General features: G+C 36.7%; 1 protein-coding gene across 8 annotated transcripts in view; it reads right to left on the bottom strand.

The window, feature by feature from the left end:
• TRIQK (triple QxxK/R motif containing) overlaps positions 1-24,720 on the bottom strand; it is a 280,870-nt gene that overhangs the window by 4,869 nt on the left and 251,281 nt on the right. For 7 of the 8 annotated variants that reach the window (XM_086695587.1, XM_086695582.1, XM_086695584.1 and 4 more), the window contains one exon: positions 12,441-12,547. The exons of the other annotated variant lie outside the window; for it this stretch is intronic. In XM_086695587.1, the coding sequence (XP_086551713.1) occupies positions 12,474-12,547 (74 nt within the window). In that variant the 3' untranslated portion in view covers positions 12,441-12,473. The remainder of the gene's footprint in view (positions 1-12,440; positions 12,548-24,720) is intronic. 8 annotated transcript variants of the gene reach the window in all.

The raw sequence follows: 24,720 nt of genomic DNA, 5'->3' as shown, positions 1-24,720 counted from the left end.
CAGGTCTGGCCCTATTTCCCATGGGCCCTTGTGCTGCTGGGTGGGATCTGAGAGCAGGTGCAAGTCGGCCATCCACAGCCTCGCACTTGGCGATATATTCATAAGGCCTGTCAAAACACCCAGGGGCTTTGCGGTCAGGAAGGGCTATCACATGGCCTTTCATATGGGTACACAATGTCCATAGAGCGCTGCTCCAGTTATTATCTTAATTATTTCTAATTCTCTGAGGTTCTTCACTCTTAGCGATCATGCCATTGTTAAGGAGTTACATGTTTCTGTATGAATCATATATATGACTCCTTTATCAGTGTTTATATCAGCCCATTAGTTATTTATTTCTTGACTCCTGCCATATGCCAAGCACCATGTTGTGGAGGATCCATAGAGTAGCAAAATAATATTTATTTTTCTAGGTTTGTATTTTTCTGTTCTCTCTTTCCATCTGCTCTCTCTCTTTCATCTTAGTTAGTACAGAAAAATCTCAAAGAATTAAAAACCTCTAGAATTGTTCATTTTTCTAATGTGCTAAAAATAGGCAGTGATTCTTAATTTCTTCTCTACTATTTATTCTTTTGTTTTCTTCTTGATTTTGCATCTTGCAATCTTATACATTGTTTTGTGATATCTGGAGGGCTTGAATTTACTACTGAATCTATTTTTATTCTTTAGTCATAGAGTAAGCCCACTCTGGGCGTATGTGACAGCCAATATGACCAATAGTAATTTTTCAAGAAAGTAAATAATTTGGTTAAAGAGTGTGTGTGTGTGTGTGTGTGTGTGTGTGTGTGTGTGCATGTAGAAACAAAAGGCACTCTAGAGCATTTTTAAGGAATCTTTCAGAAAATAGTGCCATAGGAGTACAAATGGAGATAGAGCTCCTTGGGACCACTTTTAGGGAAAATATCCTACTTTCAGAGGAAAGATGAGATCATCACACATGCTCTTCCTCAATTCTGCTCTCTTTATCTATACACTTATTTACATACCCACAATTCAACTCCTTCCTTTTAGTCTTAGAGAACAAACTGGTCTTTCCCTTCCCATTGGTGCACGGAGTCAATTGCCTTCTTTTATGATTTCCTCCATCAATTATCTTCTCTATCTTAGATCTTCAGCCTCACTTCTGTGTTAGAGAAACATAATAGCTTAAATACGTAAGTAAACAGGGGTGCCTGGGTGTTGCAGTCAGCTAAGTCTCTGACTTTGGCTCAGGTCATGATCTCATGGTTCCTGAGTTTGAGCCCCACAGCAGGCTCTGTGTGGGCAGCTCCGAGCCTGGAGCCTACTTCGGATTCTGTGTCTCCCTCTCTCTCTCTGCTCTCCCCTGCTCGTGCTCTGACTCTCTTCCTCTCTCCCTCTACCTCCCTCTCTCTCTGTCTCTCAAAAATAAATAATCACGTAAAAAACTTGAAAAAAAACCATAAGCAAACAAATAAATATCTTGCATCCTAAATAAAGATCTTCCCTTCACCACATGCTGTTCTTACATCAGCCTCTCTCTCCTCTTCCCTGTCATTACTATTTCTTGAACGTAGGATTAAGTTTTCTCTTCTTTGTCTTACTCACTTCTTTATAAACCGAAGTCTGGCTTTTCCTGCCACCAGCCCATTGAATTGGATAGATGTGTCCCTTGCATCTGACAAGGTTCATTGCTCCCTTTGTCTTGACGCGTTCCACTCTAGCTTTCCATTACACCACTCTGCCAGTCTGTCTTTAATCAGCTACACATTTCTGAGCACTCTTTCTTCGTCTTTTCCATGAATTTTGCTGTTACTGTTTACATCTTCAGTGTTGATGTTCCTCAAGTTTCTGCCATCAACTCACATTTCTTCCACTTTCTGCAGTTCCTTGAACAAATCCACATACCGATGTTGACTGCCACCAGAGGTGGTAATACACTGTAGTAATCCTGGTGGTATTGTGTCAGTAATGCTTCAGTTCTCTCTCTAGCACTGAAATGGTCCAGAATCTCCCTACAGGAACCTTATTTATTTATTTTATTTTTTATTTTAAGCTTATTTATTTTGAGGGGGGAGGGGCAGAGAGAGAATCCCTCCCTCTCTTATAAGTTATAAGAAGTATAACTACTTATATTTCTTTAATGAAAGCCCTAGAATACTACATTGGTCTCCCAGCCACTAAGACTACGTGCTCAAACTCATCCTTACACAATGGACAGAAGAATGTATCCAAATTTGATTCTGATCTTATGATATCCCCAACAAAACTTGCTGGTGGTTCCACATCATTGGGTCCATTTCTTTGTCCTCATCTTATATGACCATCTACCTCATGCTTTGCTCTCTTGCAATACTGAATTCATTGTAATCCCACTCATATGCTGTGCTGTTTATCCTGCCAATGTGGTTGCTCAAGCTGACCCCTCTTCTTGGAAAGTCCCTAGTCCCTTCACCTGGCCAAATCGTCCTAAGCCTTTAAGACTCTTCTTGAGAGTAACTTCTCCCAAGAAGTCTTCCTTCCTTATTCCTACTCATGCCTCTAAATGTGTTAGCTATCTCTCTAATTTCACAGTAACCTCTATATGTCTTTAAATTTGTCATTTTGTGTTGCAATTGCTTATTTATGTTTGTTATTGAGTGAACACACCATACTTTGTGTATTTGTTGTTAACTCCAGCACTCAGTTTGGTTCTTATCATACAACAAGCACAAGATAACTAACTTTATTCAGTTACGGCTTAACTTGGGCCTTAAATTATGAGTGGGATCTAGATAATTGAAAATAAAAGAGGAAATACAATGGAAGGTAGACTTTGAACTAAGATTCAGACACAAAAATGTCCCAGGCATATTTCTGGAGTTAGTAAGGAGCATGTACCTAACTGGAGTGGGAAGCTTGTGTGTGTGTGTTGGGTGGGGGAGGTAGGTATCTCCTAGCAGGCTGGATGGATAGACTGGGGAAATTTTGGAAGTTCTGGCATGTATACATTTTGGACATTGTAGACAACACAGAGGAACTGTTTTTGAATGAAAGAACATAGTGAGAATGGTGTGTTAGGAAAAAACTTTCAACAATAGTGGGTTAATAGGTTAGGGCTGAGAGCAGGGTGAACACTTATAAAAAACTAATAGTTCTGGAATAAAATGATAATGATCCTGAGCTAGGATAGGGCAGTGAAAATAGTGGGGAAAGAGTACATGCCAAAATATTCAAATTACTATGGTGGCTAAATGGCAGATCCAAGGGAACATTGTGAGGCCAGGGATAATATGAAATTTTGTTTAATACTATATGCTCACTGCTTAGCACTGAGCTTGGCATATAGTAGGTGATGAAGAAATGTTTTTCAAGTAAAAGAATTAATGGATGAGTGATAATATAACCCTCTCACATACACATACTGTATCTCTTCCTTGAGACAATAGCAGAGAATGTTTTCTTTTTTGTTTTGTTTTGGTTTTGTACCTTTACCAGCACCAATGCACTGGTTTGAGTAGAGTAAAGATGTAATGATTTGATTACAGTAATGGTCAGTAATGGTCTGTTTATAAGCAATGACAAAACGATGTGACTTTGTTGTCATTTATGTCATTTTCATTCTCTCCCAGTTGCTTCTCCAGAGTCCCAGGCCTTAGCACAATTAATGCCACTGTTTTGAAATCAGCTTTAGAACTTTGATCTCAGGCTCTAAATATGCCCTTGTTGTAAACAAGCAACACATCTAAGAATAACCATATCACCTGTTCATCTAAAGGGCTTCATGTGTGTTTAATTAATAATTGAAAACAAATGTCGCCATCGTCGCCTGAGTCTAGACAGGGGACAATTTTATCATCTACTTGTTTTTTCTGCTTGAAGGATATATAAAGCTTTCAAGAAGGTTATTAAGGATTCAGATAATTAAACTTGTATTTTTTGCACATTAACGACAATTTATACTTGAAAACAATTAGCATGAGTTACTTGTGTGTTCAAATAATCAATTTCACAGAAAAACCTTTATAATGTGCAAAGATATATGTTCAGGGATATTAACTGCAACACTTTGCAATACTGAAAGTCTAGAAATTACTTAAATACCCATCATAAATTATGGTACACATTCTAGGCAGAATTCTAAACGATTTTTTTTTAATGGAGTAAATCTATATGTACTAATGTAAGAAAAATGTCTGAGGTACATTGTTACATGAAAAAATTGCAGAAATATAGACCACAATACTTACTAGGAAAGCAATTCAAGTTAACAACACATACAGATCATGTGGCTATATGTGCAGACATGTACATATACACATTATACCACTAGTGAGACTAAAATTACCTGGAAAGATTCCTAAGAAAAAGGAGTTAATTCTGGACTTATTTCAAGTATTTTATAACATTCTTACAATGATCACATATTAATTAGCTTAGACAAGTTATTTCAGTATTTTCCAAGCTTTGTTGTGGCTTCTCCTCACATTTAGCTCCTAGAAGTTAATATTAAAAATATATTATGAAACTTGGTGTCTGATTGGCTCAGTTGGTTGAGGGTCTGGCTCTTGATTTTGGCTCTGGTCATGATGTCACCATTCATGGGATAGATCCCGGCACTGGGCTCTACACTGACAGCAAGGAGTCTGATTGGGCTTCTTTCTCTCTTCCTCTCTGTCTCTGCCCTTCCCCTACTTATGCATGTACTCTCTTTCTCTCAAAATAAATAAACATTTAAAAATATATATATTTAATATTATATATAATTATATATTATTATAACACATATATTATTATATATAATTATATGATAATATATATTACATATTATTATGTATTATGTTATTATAATTATATATTATATTATTATGTATTATATATTATTATATATATTATGATTTTTGTCTGTTCTATCACATGCTTTTCTTCCTATTTCATGATCTTAATTTTGTTCCCTTATTTTCTGTATCATTAATGTTTAGTCTTTATTATATTTTCACTTCTACTATTTTTAGCTTATTCTGTTTTTTTATACCTTCTTTAAAAAAGGTTTGTTAACTGTTTTTTAAATTAGTTTCAAGCAATTGCAAAAAATGCAAACAATTTCCTTTTCAGAATCAGTTTGATTTCATCTAGCAAATTTTGATATGCAATATTCTCTTTACCATTAGTTCTAATATTTTCTAGGTTCCATCATAACTTGTTATTTGACTTATTAGTTATTCAGAAGTTTTAAGCTCTCTAAATATGTGAGTCTTTTAAAATTATCTCTTATTGGGGTATCTGGGTGGCTCAGTGGATTAAGCATCTGGTTCTTGATTTTGGCTCAGGTCATAATCTCATGGTATGTGAGATTGAGCCCCGCATCAGGCTCTGTGTTGACAGTGTGGACCCTGCTTGGGATTCTCTCTCTTCCACTCTCTTTGGCCCTCCCCAGCTTGCACGTGCTCTCTCTCTCTCAAAATAAATAAGTAAACTTGAAAAAAGTTCTCTCTTACTTATTTAAAATTTACTTGTATTGTAATCAGACAATATGGTATTATCTCAAATTTGTTTTCTTCTGTTTGGTGTCCATTTTGATAATATGGAAGTGCTTAAAATGTTCTTTTTTCAATTAGAACCTTAGTTTCTGAGATCTTTTTATTGTTTTTTTTTAATAGCATATACATTAACTCTGATAAATCCATAAATTCCTTTTATTACTAATACATTATCAAAATGCTTTCTAAACAGCCATTTCCAACAGCTTTTGACAGAAACAATGCCATTCTCTTTGATTGCCGAATGCGGGTGCTACGAACAAACTCTTACTTTCTAAACTCTTACTTTCTAAAATGATGAAATCATAAGACACTTTTCCCCTTAGAAATGATTGATTTTGTTTACTTATTCATTTTTATTTATTTGTTCTATAGTTCTATTTGCTGATAGAACTTCAAGAAGGTTATTTCCTCAGAATTTCCTTCATGGTTAAAGCAAAGGAGAAGATGCTTTGCTGATGATCGGAACCATGGAAGGTTTTGAAGAAGAGAAATTATATGATCAGATCTGTGTTTACCAGAGATTAGTCTGGAAACCCTGAAGGATGCATGGGGAGGGATAAAGATAAAGTTTAAAGAACAGAACAGGAAATTAACCAGTTAGGAGCTGTAAAGGATTTGAACTGAGAGAGTGTGGAGGGTGTTGGGTCCAACAATGCTGATTACTCAGGAGACAGTGAGACTACCAGCAAAGTAGAGGTATTAAAAATATTTTTGGAATAATTTGACATTATTGAGTTCAAAAAAGACATTCAAGTTGTCCTTACGGGAAAAATCCAAATGTTGTTGGACTTCCTTAGAGTATGTACTCTACGGATTTGTTTTAAATATTTGTTTAGTAGGAGTGTGGCTGTGCCATTATATTGTGCTTAGGGCTTCCAAAGATCCTAATGAGCAACGAAATCTGTTGCTTAGGCAAACTTAATGTATTGGTGCCATCACCTGAAGCAAAAAACAGAATAAAACAGATTTGGAGAGGTGGGGGACAGCTTAATTTGAGGATTTTAGAGGTTAAAGTGACAGGGGGCCTTCTAAGCAGTGATGTCCAGTAAAACTCAGCACCTAGGAGTTTCTAGTCAGAGACAAATAACCCTGACTAACATCTGGAGCATATTTACAAAGTACCTTCATGTGCATTATTGTTCATAAGCGACACATCTATGAAGCAGAAGGTAATGGTGAAAATGCAATGACAAACACACAAAAAAGCAGAGGCTTTTTCTCTTGATTGTTTAATTGCATTTTAAATGGTTTTGTTTTAATTTTTAGATTGCTGTGGATCAGCCAGTAGTTCAAAAAGATACCACTCAGTTTCCTAGTCACTTTTTTTATGAGAAGCATGCATTTCTAAGTTTTCTGGTTATGGTTCATTTTACAGTTGGAAATCACAGAAAAGGGCTTGACCATCTAACCCACAAAGCACTCAAATTGCACACTACCAGGCACATAGTAGTTATTCAACAAAAACTGAATTCTAGCTGTGAAGCAACCATGGTTTTCATACTTCTATACATTAGCTTTCTAAGTCTTCCATAATGTCCATCATCATCAAAGATAAAACTCAATTTCTTAGCAGAATACTCAAGGTATACTTGATGTATACTCTAATACTCTAATGATATACTTTTTTTGGATCATTTCCAGATACAGACATATATTGTTTTATTGTGCTTCATCCCCCTTTTTTAATTGCATTTTTTTTTTTTTTTTTTTTTTTTTTTTTTTTTTTTTTTTTTACAAATTCAAGGTTGGTGGCACCCTTGTGTAGGCAAGTTTATTGGCACCATTTTTCCAAGAAGCATTTGCTCACCTCCTGTCTCTCTATCACATTTTGGAAATTCTCACAATATTTCAAACTTTTCTATTATTGTTATATTTGTTGTGGTAATCTGTGATCAGTGATCTTTGATGTCATTACTCTAATTGTCTGGGGGGGGGGTACCACAACTGCACCCGTATAAGATGCCAAACTTAATAAATGTGTGTGTTCTGACTGCTCCACTGATGAGGCGTTCCCCCCTTTCACTCACTTCAGGCTTCCCTCTTCTCTAAGACACAGCGATATTGAAATTAGGCCCATAAATAACCGCAAAATGGCCTTGAAGTGTTCAAGTGAAGGGAAGAGTCACAGGTCTTTCACTTTAAATCAAAAGATACAAATGATTAAGCTCAGTGAGGAAAGCATATTGAAAGCAGAGACAGGCTGAACGCTAGGCTTCTCATGACAAACAACTAAATTGTGAATGCAAAGGAAAAGTTACTGAAGAAAATTAAAAGTGTTACTCAGTGAACACACAAATGACAAGAAAGCGAAACAGCCTTATTGTCGATATGGAGAAAGTTTGAGTGGTCTGGAAAGAAGATTAAGCCAGCCACAACACTTCCTTAAGCCAAAGCCTAACTAGAGCAAGGCCTAACTTCCTTTAAGTCTATGAAGGTGGGGGAGGTGAGGCTGCAGAAAAAAAGTGGAATCTAGCAGAGGTTGGTTCATGAGGTTTAAGGAAAGAAGCCATCTCCATAACATAAAAGTGCAAGGTGAAGCAGGAAGTGCCGATATGGAAGCTGCAGCAAGTTCTCCAGAAGATCTAGCTAAGATAATGAACGAAGGTGGCTACACTAAGCAGCAGGTTTTCAATGTAGATGAAAGAGCCATAGATTGGAAGAAGATGCCATCTTGGACTTTCATAGCTAGAGAGAAGTCAATGCCTGGCTTCAAAGCTTCAAAGGACAGGCTGACTCTTTTGTCAGGAGCTAATGCAGCTGGTGACTTGAAGGTGAAACCAGTGCTCATTGACCATTTTGAAAATCCTAGGGCCCTTAAGAATTATGCTAAATCTACTCTGCCTGTGCTCTAGAAATGGAACAACAAAGACTGTATGGCAACACATCTGTTTACAACATGGCTTACTGAGTATTTTAAGTCTACTGTTGAGACCTACTGCTCAGAAAAAAAGATTCCTTTCAAAGTATTACTGATCCTGGTCATCCAAGAGCTCCAATGGAGATATGCAATGATTAATGTTGTTTTTATGCCTGCTAACACAACATCCATTATGCAACCCATCAATCAAGGAATAATTTTGACTTTCACATCTCATGATTTAAGACCCACATTTCATAAGGCTATAGGTGCTGCAGATAGTAATTTCTCAGGTGGATCTCGGTAAAGTAAGTTGAAAACTTTCTGGAAAGTATTCTCCATTCTAGACGCCATTAAGAACGTCCATGACACATAGGAAGGGGTCAAAAATATCAACATCAACAGCAGTTTGGAAGAAGTTGACTCTAACCCTTATGGATGACTTCTAGAGGTTAAAGACTTCAGTGGGAACCCCATGGAGAAGTGACTGTGGATGTGGGGGAAGTAGCAAAAGAACTAGAATCACAAGTATAATTACAAGTGTGAAGATGTGACTGAATTGATGCAATCTCTTGGTGGAGATGCTATGAAAACTGCTGAAATGATACCAAAGGATTTAGAATATTATATAAACTTAGTGAATAAAGTGACAGAAGACTGATCCCCAATTTGAAAGAAGGTATACTATGAGCAAAACATTCTACTGTGAATAAAACGCTACCAACCAGCACCACTGGCTACAGAGAAAATATTCATGAAGAGTCAATCAGTGTGGCAAACTTCATTGTCTTATTTTAAGAAGTTGTCACACAAACCAAGAAACAGACTCTAAACTCTAGAGAACAAACTGATGGTTTTTGGAGGGGCGGGTTAAACAGGTGATGGGGATTAAGGCTAGCACTTGTTGTGATAAGCACCAGGTGTTATATCTAAGTGATAAATCACTGAATTTTATACCTGAAACTAATATTGCACCATATGTTGACTAGCTGGAATTTAAATAAAAGCTTGGAAAACATATATACATGTGGAAAACAGTTGCCAAAACCACCCCAACCTTCAGCAGCCACCATCCTCATCAGTCAGCAGCCATCAATGTCAAGCATGATCGTTGAAAGCTCACATGATGGCTAGCACTTTTAGCAATAAAGCATTTTTTAATTAAGGTACATACATTGTTTAGACATAATGCTTTGCACACTTAATAGACAGCAGTATGGTGTTCACATAACTTTTACATGCATTGGGAACCCCAAAAATTCATTTCACTTGCTTTATTGTGATATTTGCTTTATTGCAGTGCTCTGGAGCTGAAACTCCAGAGTCTGTGAATTGTGCCTGCACTTGTCTCCTGTTCCTCCTTTTCCCCCAGATCTCTAGCCAGAGTACTAAGCATCTATGCTATGTAATTTCAGATCTCCTTACCTTAACTTCTACTGCCTTCTTTGCCTTTTCCCTTCCCCTTACATTATGTCTTTAATCTGAATAATTTGCTAAAATTACTTTTTGTCTTTAAATACCTTTCTGAAATGTCTATGCTTTAGCCATTTCTAACCACCCTCATACTCAGAGCAGAAATAATAACTCCCTCCTTGGATTTCCTATGTAAATTGATTTATAAAGACATAAAACATTTATTACATGATATTATGGCTAGAGATCATTTTCTGCTAGACCTGAGTCTTTTTGAGAATAAGAACCATGTCGTATCTCTACCTTCCTCCCTTTCCCTTTGTGATAGAACCTAGCTGCTCATGGAATTGAATTAAGCATGTTTTCTATGTGGAGTCATTGGCCTCTGGACAGGAGAGGAGCTTTAAGCATAACTTTTTTTTTCCACTGGAGCCTCTTTTCTTCTAGTCCCTTTCTTGCCCTCCCCAACTCCCATCCTCTGTTTGGGGAGAAGGTGGAGTTAATTTGATTGGTCAGAAGGAAATACTGATGGAGTCAAATGTACCAACTTCCCAGATTGAGGTACCATGGCAATGCCCTCGAATGCCTTCTTCACTTGTGAGCACCAACTGTGGTACTGGTGAGAGGTGCAACTAAGATGGAGAGAAATGGATCCAGAGACTCCTTTTGAGTCATGAGTCTAAGCCCAAGTGCTCAGCCCAGATGTCCAGGTTGCTTTGTGACAGGACATTGGGGGCTAGCCAACAAGAATTAGGGCAAATTGAATTTAGAGTTTGTCCTTACCTCTGAGTTCATGGCTCCTTGTGAGTCTCATATGGAACAAGGGGTGGAAACCAGAAGTAGAAGTTGGAAGTTCTAGGTCCCCTGATTCTAGTATCTTCTAATACCCTTAAAACAAACCCCAATTTCTAACTGCAAAGTATAGCAATTGCATTTTACGTCTTAAGATTAACACATTTAAAACTTCCTCTGTTCACTAACTCACCTTGGAAGGCTCATTGGTTCAATCCCTAAGCCTCTTTAACCACAGAATCTTGTGGATTGGGGTGGTTAGATGGATACCAAATGGGATGCAGTTGATAATAATAAAATCATGTTCTTTAATGACTTTCTTATTTGTTTCCCTGGATTTTTTTCCTAATTTTAAACAAAGGGCACTTTAGTTTTGCTGGTGTTTACATAGCTTGTTTATTGTTGTTGTTATTGTTGTTGTTGTTAGCAATATTTCACATCTTCTGTCATCTGCTGACTCTTACTTTCACTATGAGCTCATGAAGCCAGAAAGGTCTGGTTCTTACCTAAATCACATCTAACATAAGGTGATCATTCTTCTCCAATACGCACATTTAAAGGGTGAAGTTATAGTTCTGTTCAACTTTGTATTGCTTGATCCGATCTAAAATTTATCAACATTTTACGCAAGGTGCTACCTAATTTTGGTTGAGTACACACAAAAGAAAAGCGGGTCATTCTCTTCAAAGCTGAAGCCATAGGCTATTCATGTGTTGCACTGAATCGCAATCCCTTTCCATGTTTCAAGTTAAAAATTTTAAGCAGCCACACGTTTGTCATTGTAACTGATACTATAATGCTGCCGTCCCTCAGCTCTTTCATCCTCAAATGTATATCGATATTCCCCTTACCTCACAAGGTTCTATATCTTTCATTGATAGCCAGTAGTGGTGAACTGGGGGTGCTGTCCCTAACAGTCAAAGACTGCAGATCGCAGTAAATAGTAACTGCGCTTCTTTTTCACAGTGTGGAATAAGAACATTTGTTGTTCTTGTTATTGTTCTTGTTATTGTTATAAACACATTATTGTGTAATGTTATAAACACATTATTGTGTTTCCGAACAAAGTCCCTATTCCCCTGTAACCAAATCAAATGAGCTTGTGTTGGATTTTATTCACCCGAATTGTGGTTAATGCAGTCCTCAGCTCTGGCATTAGTTATGGCCTGTCCGGGACCGCTGAAGTGTCGGCTTTGTGATTTACCTGACTCAGTATGTGATCAAGCATCTCCATTATTGGAACAAAATGAAAACTTTCAAGATCATGGTCATGCAATAGAGGAAACAATTTTACCTCAGCACTAAAGCTCCAATGCTACACTAATCTACAGTAATTCTGTTATTGCATTTGGAAGCAATTCCTTCTATTCATTCAGAGATAACTGTTACAACATACAATAGGCCGCCTCCTGCCTTTTCCCCACAGTGAGCAAAATACGCTGTTCATCTCAAAGAAACCTAGCAGTAGTCGGCTGTAGTGTCTGTTTCTACGTGAATTAACGTGTGTTCGAAGACCGTTAGGAGGCTTGGCTTGTATTACAAGGTTACGGCGGAACATGCACTTGGGGTAGAGGACACTCAAGCAAAATACGCACGGGGAGGCGATTATCGCCTTCCCCAGATTTTTGTGAGAAATCTAATAACAAATTCTTTGGTTCCAGTAGTGGCACCACCCCCACTCTGGCTCAAGAACCGAGCTGCCCCAGTGGCTTCGCTATCCTTATGCCAAGGAAATGATTTGGTAAACAAACATTACACACTTGTGCTCCAGGTACTAGTATGGATTGGATTTATTGATTGTTCACTTGGTGTCTTAAGTTTAAATCTTGCTTGTAGATTTAAATCAATCACTCCTGGTAGAAGAACATTAATTTTGTTTAAGAAAATCAAATCCTTACCTTCCTTCACCTGCATTGTTGGCATTAACCTTTTTACATCAGAAAATGCTCTCTTCCATGTCTGTCCACAAATTGGCACAAAATGATAGCATATCCTTCCTGTCCACCTAGAGTGAGGGAAGGACAGAAGTTTAATAATTAACAACAAGTACAAGACATATATTAATTTCACAGTACTTCTGTGGTTCTGCTATGGTCAAATTCTTCTGATTTTCTGTTTTATCAACCTTCTGTGACAACCCCCTTCTGGAAAGACTTCTTTTAAAACAAATTTTTGCCTTTCTCTCATAAAACAAAGCAGATCATCCAGAAATGACAGGTTATTTTACACTTGGCATCGTTGGGTCTCTTAGTTAAAATCCCTGTTAAATGTTAAGCATTTAGGCTCAGAATGTGATTCTTGTCACTATATGGTGTCGGCTTTCACGCAAACAAGCTAAAATAAACATGAGTGATGGAAAGCTTATAACTGGAGAAATCAATAGTATCTGGGGAATGTAAAAGAGGAGGGGTTGAGTATCCACGCCAAGAGCATTCAAGGAATGAAAATCCCAGGCTAATCACCCCAGACATCTTTGCTTGATTTGATTAAAACATATGTTTTAAATGATGTGATGTGTAGATTTAAAAATAGTAGCATGTCAAAGTACAACTCAGTCCTTCCTAAATTGGGGAAATGAGGTCATAATGACGACTCAAAGAAGAGAGCTAGCAAAGAGCATTACAAAACCTACTTTTTCCTTCTCTACCTCTGTGTTTCCTGAGTCTTAGGACATTCTAATAGCCATTTCTCCCCAGGTTTTATTGAGATGTCGTTGGCATTCAGCACTGTGTAAGTTTAAGGTGTATAGCATGATGATGTGACCTAGATTTGTGAAATGATTACCACAATAAAAAGTCGAGTTAACATCAGTCATTTCATGTAGATACAAAAAAGAAACGAGAGCTCTTAGGATTTTCTCCCTTAACAACTTTCCGATGTACCATATAGTAGTGTTAACTATAGCTATCATGTTGTACATGACATCTCTAGTATTTATTTATATTATAATTGGAAGTTTGTACCTGTGGACCACTTTTATGATAGCCATGAAGTAAAATGACATCATTGTATCTAATGCAACAGAGCGGCAGAGAATTTTGCCTTTACAATAAGAAGCATAGCACATTTACTTTATTTGCAGTGTGAAACCCAAGAACGTTACTGACTTTTAGAGGCTGTTTTCCGGGATAAAAACCATCAGATTTCTTTCCTGTCTGTATGAAAATATTGCAAATCCTTAGATTTTGCTGTAAAGCTTTAGATTAAGTGCTGAGTGACATCCATGTTCCAAAAGCTGTGCTATATTAACATTCAAAGAAAGTAGAAAGGGATAAAACTCGAAATTTAAGTATTAAAAATATTCTCTCCATTTATCCTTCTCTTATGTTACTGACACAAGTGCAGATAAGTTTCCCCATCCTCTGGTAGTAATGGCGATTTCCTTGCATAGATCTTTATATATAATTCCCTACTTTTCTTTTCAGCTATGGTTCTTGAATATGCCACCCAGGAGGGGTAGATGAGGCTCACATTCCAAAGTCATGACCACGGACGTGGATAGTTGGAAGTTTAATGTGGTGCCGTAAGCCAACAAACAGGGTAACAGGTGACTCAGGCATCTATACTTCTAAGCTCCTTACATAATTCCTTTTGAACTTCTTTTCTACAAATGAAGTGTGTAGAAGAGACAGAATCATCTATTTGAGATTATCATTACAATATTAGCTTGGTTCCCTGCCTCCTCCATTTCACCCTTCCCTAACTTTTTAGTTTGAAAAGTTAAAGCTTTTAAGTAAAGCTTGAATACTCAGGGAGACAAGTCCAGAGGATTTTTTTTTTTTTTTTTTTTTTTTTTTTACTTTGTCGCTTCTCAGCTGGAGCTGATATTAGGCATCTCTGACTACTGTCAGCCTTAGAAGATCTGTCATCCAGTCCTCATCTCCTGAATGAACCCCACGGGCTATACCTTTGCAAGCCTTATTGCTTTATGTTTTCAACATTTGGACTTGCTTCTCCCACATGGTATCAGCATTGAGTTCATGTTCTAAAAACCATATATGTGCTAAAGGATTTCTCATTAACCTAAAGGCCCAAAGCAATGAATAATATTTTTAAAATGTTACTTTTCCTACCTTTACAAATATCACTTAAATAGGTCTCTCATATGTAAATATAACTTTCCTAGCAAAATTTTTTTGGGTAACCATCTGGAATAATACCGAAATGTTCATATGGGATCAGATGTTGATCCCCCTTTCTCTGATATCTTTGGCATCCACATCCAAGGTAAACCTGGGAGGTGTTAGCCTCCTACGTTCATCTGTAATTTCTTAATTCAGGTTATTAAATACATGACAACTACAAAGCTTTTGACAACTATAATAGACACTGATGTATCGTGAAGGTTATTTTGGATAGTGCCGAAGACACTTGTGATGACAAGATTATTTTAGGCACCACATGTATACTTTAGGGAGAGTTTCTAAACTTAAATTCTTGACAAAATGTCCAGGGTATACACAAAGGAAGAAAAAGAATAACCCAAGTGGATTTTTTCCCTCCAGTTTTGGATGAAGGTGGACACACTGGAACCTAGCATTCAATTCTCAGAGAATGAGGATATCCTAGTTTGTTGATTTTTTGTTACAGTTTTCTTAATTAAGTCAGGTTTGAAGAAATACATGTGCTACCTGTGTATTTTAGTACTCAGCCCCCATGACCTGACTCATACCATGTGAGCATATCTTGTTACATTCACCATTCTGAGAAACATCATTCTCATGTGACAGGGCGGTGAGAGGAAAAGCTGACACCTCCATGGGAGTTTCCAGAAGGAGTGTGTTTTTCTCTTCTTCTAGTGTAGTGCTTACTATATGCTAATTGCCACATATGGGTAGATCCAGATTTTGTGGGTTCTAAAGTCATGCTACTTGGGTAATCTCTTTAAGAAAAATATTTCAAGGGGCACCTGGGTGGCTCAGTCGGTTAAGTGTCTGACTTCGGTTCAGGTCATGATCTCACAGTTTGTGGGCTCAAGCCCCACGTAGGGCTCTGTGCTGACAGCTTGGAGCCTGGTGCCTGCTTCGGATTCTGTGACACTCTCTCTGTCCCTCCACCCCCCCCCCCAATAAATATTAAAAAAAAGAGTACATTTAAAAAAATACTTCAAAATTAATGACTAATATTTTTTATTTTGCATGAGAGAAAAATCACAACAAATTATAAACTTTAAAGAGTGGGAAAGTGTCACAAATACCACAAAATTTAGAAAAATTGTTTTTTTGTTTTTTTTTTTTTACTAATTAAGTGACTGTCCTTTGTCTGTAATAGTTCTCTACGTATTTTGGCTGTATTCTTTGAGGGTCCCTTTATAGAACAATGTGCTATCACTTTCTGCAGAGACAGAATAGGATAATTCTGTGTTGTTTTTTCAGGGTGATTGATTCAAACTTACTGTTTTTTTTTTTTTTTAATATATTACTGATAGTTTGGAGAATTCTCTTTTAGGTTCAAAATCATTGTAGTAACATGATATACAACCTATGGGAAAGCCTCTATCAATTTCCTTTCACATATGAGCTATAAGATTTTTTCCTTTTCCTCTTTCTTTCTTTCTTTCTTTCTTTCTTTCTTTCTTTCTTTCTTTCTTTCTTTTTTGAGAGGCAGAGAGGGAGAGAATCTCAAGCAGAATTATATATATATATATATATATATATATATATATATATATACACACACACACACACACACATACATACATATATATACACATATACATATATACACACATATATATCACTGATTCAATGTGTTAGCACTTAAGAATTTTTTACATCTGTATTTAAAAGGGATATTGTTCTGTACTTTTCTTGTGATGTCTTTGGTTTTAATATGAGGTTAAGGTCAGCCTCCTAAAATAAGTTGGAAAGTGTTCCCTCATATTCTATTTTTTAGACTTTCTGATGGGTTGGTATTAACTCTCCTTTAAATGTTTGGTAAAATTCACCAGTGAAGCTATCTGGTCCTGGGCTTTTCTTTGTGGGAAATCTGTGATTACTAATGTTATCTCTTTTATTGTAATGCTTATTCAGATTGTTTGTTCTTCTTGAGTGGTTTTCAATTGTTTCTGTCTTTCTAAGAATTTGTCCACTTAATCTAAGTTACTGTTTTTTTTTGTGTTTTTTGTTTTGTTTCGTTTTGTTTTCCTGCATGAGGAAAATAATGTTAAAGAGGTTAAAGTAACTTTCCAGGGCTCATGATGTTGTGTTTGAAACCAGGTCTGTTTGATTTTATGGTGCTAAAACATTCCTTGCAAAGATATGGCTTCCCTATGATAGGCAGGAGCGGAAGCCCATAGCTTTGGGCACTTTCTCAGAATTCCCAAGAGGCTTTGGGCCTGAGTAAGACTCAGGCCGCGCTGCACTGAACTCTGCTTCCCAGCTTTCTGCTGACAGAATGCTCCTTAAAAACTACACTGTGAAAGGTGAAAAAAATCTGGAGGACTAGCATTTGAATTTCATTTGTATTCTTTAAATGTATACACATATCAAAATATTCTTCATAAATCTTTAGCTCAAATTTTAAATTTTATTTTCTTAATCTATGAGATTTACGATCACAATTTTTCTTAAGCTTACTTATTTTTGTTTTCTTGTACTTTTCTTTTTGAACCTGGGGGTGTTTTATTAAGTACAATTAATGCCCAAACATAACATTTTATATTTTTATATTAATATAAAATTTACACTAAGTAATGTGCTTCTCATATTTTACTACAATTTTTTATCTTTTATTATAGTGTTACTATATGCTCAGATAATGCAGAAACTAAAGGAAGTCACAGTTCCTGACTCTAAGAGGTTTACTCTCCATTAGTGAATGTATTTCAGTTGTTCTTTCTAGGCTTCCATTTTAACCTTTATTGTTACAGTATTTTTTAAAAATTATCCTTATACTATTAATAAGGTTATATATTAATAATAGGTAACACATTTGATGATTATTAATATGCTAGATCTTCTGGGTAGCTTATTTCACAACTGATTTCTTTCACACCATCATAAGTTAGATATTGTTATACCCTTCATTCTGCATAAAATGAGATTAAGGTACAGAAATGCACATAAATTTACAAAGGTTATATAGCAACTAAGAATCAGATCAGATCCGAGATCTAAAGTTGCTTTTAACCACAATACTTTCCTGATTAAGACCTCATCTTAAAGCCAAATATGGTCAACTTTCTTTTTCCCTTCAAGTACATTTTTTTTTTTTAATTCAAGTATACCTGACACACAATGTTACATTACTGTCATTTGACAAGGGGTTAACTTCTGAAAGCCTAATCCAGAGAAGTTCCATGCCTGACTGTACTAGGCAGAACAGTGCTAGAATTCTTAGGAATAAGAATTGGCTTGTAGTGATATTATGTCAAGTGAGATGAGACATAAATATTTTTGGTTCAAATAACCTAGATCACATTAGGATTAATTTAGCTTTAAACAACGTTTTTCCAGATCTTTCATTTATTTAAATTCACCATGATCAAGAAAAGTAATGAATCCATATAAAGAGAATCTTCCATGATTCACCTTCCCTGAACATTCTCTATTAAATAATAAATTATTTGACCAGGGATTCAAACTTGGTATAAATTAACAGCATTGTAATTTAAGTGGAATATATCATACAAAACACAAGAGGACAAAAACAGCAAGTCTGTATTTTCCACTCCAGCTTATAGCCTGAAGTCTAGACCAACATGTATAGACCCAGCTATCTGTGAAACTCAGCACGTGCTAGCCAGTCTCACCCCCCTTTATCCAAATGTTTCCCTTTTTCTATAATCATTGTTTCAGTGACTGGCATCGCCGCCTACCTTGTGCCCAAGCCAGAAACCCAGAAGCCATGTATGTTTCTTTTTATATTTCACCCCCTTGATCCCTCCTGTTAAACACATTCAACCCATCCATGTTCATACTCCTAAACAACTCTTATTTCATTTTGTATTTTTCCACAACTACTGCCGTGTTGTGCGGCTTTCACTGCTCTTACTCACTATTCCACCCCATTCATTCTCAACACTGCTGCCGTGATTATCTTTTAAAAATTCAAATCTGTTCTGGGTGCCTGGGTGACTCGGTTGAGTGTCTGATTTTGGCTCAGGTTATGATCCCATGGTTCGTGAATTCGAGACCTGCATCTGGCTCTCTACTGTCAGGGCGGAGCCTACTTTGGATCCTCTGTCCCCCTCTCTTTCTTTCTCTCCCCTGTTCATTCTCTTTCTCTATCTCTCTTTGTCTGTCTCTCTCTTTCCCTGTCTCTCTCTCAATCTCTCTCTCAAAAATAAATATTTAAAATATTCAAATCTGTTCATACAAAATTATCAAAGCTGACAGACAAAATTAAGAATTCTCAACATGGCATTGTAGAGCCAACAATAACTTGGTCCCCAATCAACTTCCCACCCTCACTGCCTCTTGTTCTTGTTTTATGCATGGCTTTTAGATGGTCAAGTGTTCCTTCAGGCCATGACAGCTTCTAAGGATGAATGGGGTCACATTTTCAGCAATAATTTGTTTTATCAATGCATATCCACACATGCTAATTTCTATCCCCTCTAAAACCTCAGAGTACTTTTTTGTGTGTCCTTGGGACTATTCCATATGAGCTCATGGACAGTCTTCTTGGCTATAACTACCACATGGAAACAATTCTGTTGTTTTTAATTGTTTCCAATGGGAAAACTTTCTTGTCCATGTCAAGAATTCTATTTCCCAATGCTTTCCAGTTTGCCATGAATGCCCTCCCCCCACGAACCCACAAAAAAATTCCACTGTGAAGTTTGCTTTACCTAGAGTCTTCCATAGACTGGTGGTTGGTATTCAGATCTGGTCACCTGTTAGAAAGTCTCATTCTGCTATTTTGGCTTGTAATAGCATCAGAAAATTTCCCCATTTTCTTTATCTTTCTTTTCAAAAGACTTCTTTTGGGGGTGCCTGGGTGGTTCAGTTGGTTATATGTCCCATTCTTAACTTTGGCTCAGGTCACGATCTTGGGATTCGTGGGTTCGAGCCCTGCATCCAGCTCTGCACTGACAGTGAGGAGCCTGCTTGGGATTCTCTGTCTTCCTCTCTGAACTTCAGTATCTTAGCTTCCATCTTACTTCATTGCCTTCATCATATCACTGTCCTTTCTTTGATTTCACCATAAAGTCCCCTGGGTGGATACTCTGTTTGTATCCCCAGCATCTACCACAGTGTCTGGAACACAGGATGCACTCAGTCAGTGTTGGTTAAATGTACCAAGAATATCCTTTCTTGTTTGCACACAGAAAAGCACGATTTTGGAAAAATATAATTTATGAACTTAAAAAATGCCGCTTATTTTTCCTTGTTTCGTTCTGTTTCCATCAAACAATTATTTTGTATAAATTCCAACGCTTATTTGTTAAGCATCATGACTGTGTGTTAGGTTATAAACTGTAGGATATGTGAATTTAGGTGACTACGATCATGAAAGAGACTCTTTACATTCAGTGATGTGAGTCATTAATTCGACATCTCATTTATCATAAGACCTAACTAGAAAAAACAAAGAACAAGAACTAACACAGGATTCTGGTTTTGTTAGAAAAGAAGTTCAAGGAATCTGTATTTAATCAAAATATCCAAACAATCTCCAGATACTGTCTGGCAACAAACTTAGGATTTGCAGAGCTGAAATGTTGATATGCTCAGCTCTAAATATTACCTTGATGAAAGACAGTTCTAACTCTGTCTTCTACCACTTTATATCTGATAAGAAAGTTACTATTGCATGTGTTTTCTTAGGAACTCATTAGATCTAACCTTTCTGGAAACATCCAGAGAGACATAATTATTCAACATGAAAAAAGTGGTACAGATTTTACATGGAACATGCCTACAAAACAAAGGCGCAAAAAATGAGAAAGGACAAGAACAAGAGTAAAAATTTTCTTCAAATCTGAGGAACAATCCAGCAGCCTTACAAGAAAAAAAAAAAAAAATAGGAAACTTTTTTAATGTCAGTGAGAACTCCGAAGTCTCAAGTTTGGGCACGGAGCCCATTCTGTGATATGTTAACTAAAAGAAAAATTTTCTTTTCCAGGCGTCTGCCTTCCTTTCTTCCCATTTCCATGGCAAACTGTTTCAAGGTGCTTCATGAAAAGCTTCTCAAAACCGATGTGTTCTAAAAGCCACAAGTTTGGTGACTGATGAAAGAGCCACAAGAGAGAGTTTTTGCATCTTTTCTTTAACAGGGATCTTGAAAAGCCAAATGACTGGGAAAGAGCATGATTCACCCTCTGTAAATGCTGAAACGTATGTTTAACTGTCACCTCCTGCATTTTGCAGCGGTACCTATTCAAAAGCTACCCAAAATATGCAAGTACTGTTCTGAGGAGGGAGAAAAAAACTGAGTCATGATAAATCGCATACTGAACTTTCTTTCATTTATGGAAATTGTGAGTGTTTAAATGTTACAAATACTCACATTTCTATTCACATTATGTGAAAACTTATACAGTAAGTCTTCAGCTATACAGAGCTCCCTGGAAATGAGTTATTCTGAACAGCTGAATGTTCCAGATGGCTTGGGGTTAACTCACTAAGTTCCAGCTAGAATGTAGCAACTTGCTCCAAAACAGACCAAGTTTTATCCATCTCAAATTTTTCAGAGCATAGGCCATGTTTAGAGATCAGTTAAATTTTGCAAAGTATATTCTGTAAGTGTATGTAAGTGTGCAAAGTATTTGCAAAGTATTTTCAGTTCCCTGAACACAGTAAATACCTCAATGAATAGGAGTAATTGTTGTTACTGCTTCTTTGATTACAATTATTATTCCTAAAGATTCTTAATCTTTCTAGTAAACATGGTATCACATCACTGCATCTTTTGATCCTTGGCTCATTTGACTGAGGACTATTGAAAACAGAAAATAATGAAGTGGGCTAATTTGGATGGATAAAATATGCCATAAACTTTTGTGTCCTCCTTAAATTCACATGTTGAAACCTAATCCTCAATGCGATGGTATTTGGAGGTAGGAGATAATTAAATCATAAGGGCAGAGCCCCATGAATGTAATTACTGCCCTTATAAAAGAGACCCCAGAGAGATTCCTCACCCCTTCTGCCATATAAGTGGAGAGCGACAAGATGGCCAGCTATGCACCAAGAAGCAGGCTCTCACCAGACACTGGATCTGCTGGCACCTTGATCTTGGGCTTCTCAGCCTCCAGAACTGTGAGAAATGTTTGTTGTTTATAAAACATCCAGTCTATGGTATTTGGTTACAGTAGCCTAAACAGACTAAGACAGAATATATGGTGTTACACCACAGATTCATGGAACTCAGCATCTGCAAAAAAATTAAACAGCAATACTCGGTGACTCTGGTATTACACGGGCCACATCGGTCAGTGCTACGCTGATCCATCAACATGTTTCAGCATTCTTCCTATATGTGAATGCCTATTTCTTCTTCTGAGATTTTCACAATTTTCACGATTGCTTTCCTTTATTATTTTAGAGAATTATGCCCACAGCTAGTGAACATACAGAAAAACCGATGATGCAGGAAAGAAAGGGCATAATGACAAGAATGAAGTCCTAATGGTTGGCCTCGGTAGGAATTGTACCCATTTTTCCATTACATAAAAAGTTTCATTTAATTTAGCTCAATCTATTTACTCATAAATGGATCAGCCATAAGGGGTAAAACAGTAACCAAAAAAATGTTGTGGGTACAGGAAGAGACAATTTTCATCTGGTTGTATCTCATTTACTAAGAAGTATGAAGTCATCAGCTGAGTTTCTCATCAGCTGAGTTTCCTCAAACAGAAGTTTGAGGAGGTAGAAAATTTGAAATAGTTGTCTAAAAGAGTGAGGGGACAAAAGTCTGCCGTGGAATATGGGAGGATCTTTGGTGTCTGTCTGACAATTCTGTCATTCGCTCTACTAAAGTGCGACTAATGATTGTGGTCATGAGATTTTCTTCAGCAACTTTCAGCCACCTCTCGGTAGAGGCAAGAGTGGTAGAAGGACGAATATGATTACAATTGTGGTCTTGCCAGAAGATGCTAAGGGAAAAGAGAAGGATGAGAGTAAGAGTGTTTGCAGGGGAGAAGTCAAGATCCTTAGGCCCTAATAGGGAGAGATGGTGGGAAAGCGGTGGATCGATGGACCGCATTTCCCCGGGGATTTGAAGGACGGCTGGAGGGGTGGTGCCAGCCCAACTCAGCGGGAAGGAACAGGTGACTTTACTGCTGGGTACTTGTCTTCCATTTGGGAGATATTCTGTGTCTATTCTCTGAACAGTCATTTTACTGTTATCAGATAAGAAGCCTTTCAAAAGTTGCTCTCAGGAGGAGTTGTAACATCAACTTTCAAAAGTTTAAGTTGGTTTTTGTAAAACTTGACATTGAAAACAATTTCATCCTATTTATTTTTTTCAATGAGGCAATCATTTGTAAAGAATTAGGGGCTCTTCACCCAGATTATGGATCACTGTAACTTCTTTTTCTTTGCTCTGTTCTGAATATTTATTTCTGTATTTATTCTGAAGATTAAAAATTTATTATTTCTTTTAATGGCTTTTTAAAAAAGTTTATTTATTTATTTTGAGAGAGAGAGCATGAGAAAGGGAGGGGCAGAGAGAGAAGGAGAGGAAGTGGATCCTAAGCAGGCTCCGCTCTGCCAGTGTAGAACCTGATGTGTGGCTCGAACTCATGAGCCATGAGATCATGACCTGAGCCGAAACCAAGAGTAGGACACCGAACCAACTGAGCCACCCAGGTGCCCCAAATTTATTCTTTATTTCATATTATTTCTTATATTACATGATTATATATGTGTATTATTTTTATATTATTATATATTTATATTATTTCTATTATATTATAATATTTATATTTTACATTATTTATTATTATTATTTAAGTAATAATAAACATTTATTCTGCTCACCAGCATTATGCTGGATAGTTAAAAGATAATATAAACTATGTATCACATGGTGTTAATTTTCATTCTGGAAATTTTGGGACAAGAAGATGACTATGTAAACTAATAAAATTTATGAAAATTTTTTGCAAATATAGTTTACGGATACTGATCTCAATTAGAGTCAAGAGCTAATTATTTAAACAATAAGTAACAAGTCTAGAATGAAAATTATTTCTAATGAACTTTCCAAAACAGAAACTTGCATTTAAACTACTGCCATATATCAAGTTTGCCAGGCATTTCTAGAAATATAAAAAGTAATTTGAAAGATTCTGATCATAGCCAACAAAGAATAAAAAAGTTCAGAATATCCCAAATCACACAACCAAAAACTCAAGATTAAAACATCAAACTGAAAGTACTTTAAAAATGAGGAAAAAATAAAGAAAAAAAATAGCTTGTTAAAAGTCTGCATGGGGAAATGTTCTCATCTTTTTTTTTTTTAATGTTTATTTATTTTTGAACGAGAGAGAGAGAGAGAGAGAGAGAGACAGAGTGAGAGCAGGGGAGGGGCAGACAGAGACAGGGAGACACAGAATCCAAAGCAGGCTCCAGGTTCCAAACTGTCAGCAAAGAGTTGGACATGGGGTTGGAACACCTGAACCTGAGGCTCGAACCTGTGAACCACGAGATCATGACCTGAGCCGAAGTTGGACGCTTAACCAACTGAACCACCTGGGCGCCCCTCTTCTCATCTTCTTAATATCAAGCAGTTACACACATTCTTAACTTTGACTTACAGTTCTCTGCTTTGTTTAAAGTTCTTCTTGTATCATATTCCTAACTCATGAACATGGAATCAAAGAAATGTAGCAGCACTGAATATTTACAGCTTTATACCAATCTATCTGTATGTATTTTAGTGTTTCAATATATATTTACTGCTTTTCGTGATATTAAAAGATCTACCGTTTAGTCATTCAATTCCTACTTAATGCTTTCTCTGGGTTTAGTGAAGTGCAATTTAGCACGTTACTTCACTGAGACTGTTGCTATTGCTGATTGGACAGATTCGGTCATGGGTTTAAATCATGGCTCTTTATTATAATAACTATGTGGCACTGAGTAATTGGTTCAGCATCTCTAAGTCTCTAATCCCTCTCTGTACATTGTGGAAAACATTTGAACCCACCTCATAAGATCACTATGAGTATTAGATGAAATAAAATATTTAAAGCATGACTCCTGCCACTTAGACTAAACAAATGAT

The sequence above is a fragment of the Puma concolor genome, chromosome F2 (genome assembly GCF_028749965.1).
Source record: "Puma concolor isolate L17-30 chromosome F2, mPumCon1.1.hap2, whole genome shotgun sequence".
Classification (NCBI taxonomy): Eukaryota; Metazoa; Chordata; class Mammalia; order Carnivora; family Felidae; genus Puma; species Puma concolor.
The sequence above is the reverse complement of the archived record's forward strand: the minus strand, read 5'-3'. Positions and strand labels throughout refer to the sequence as shown.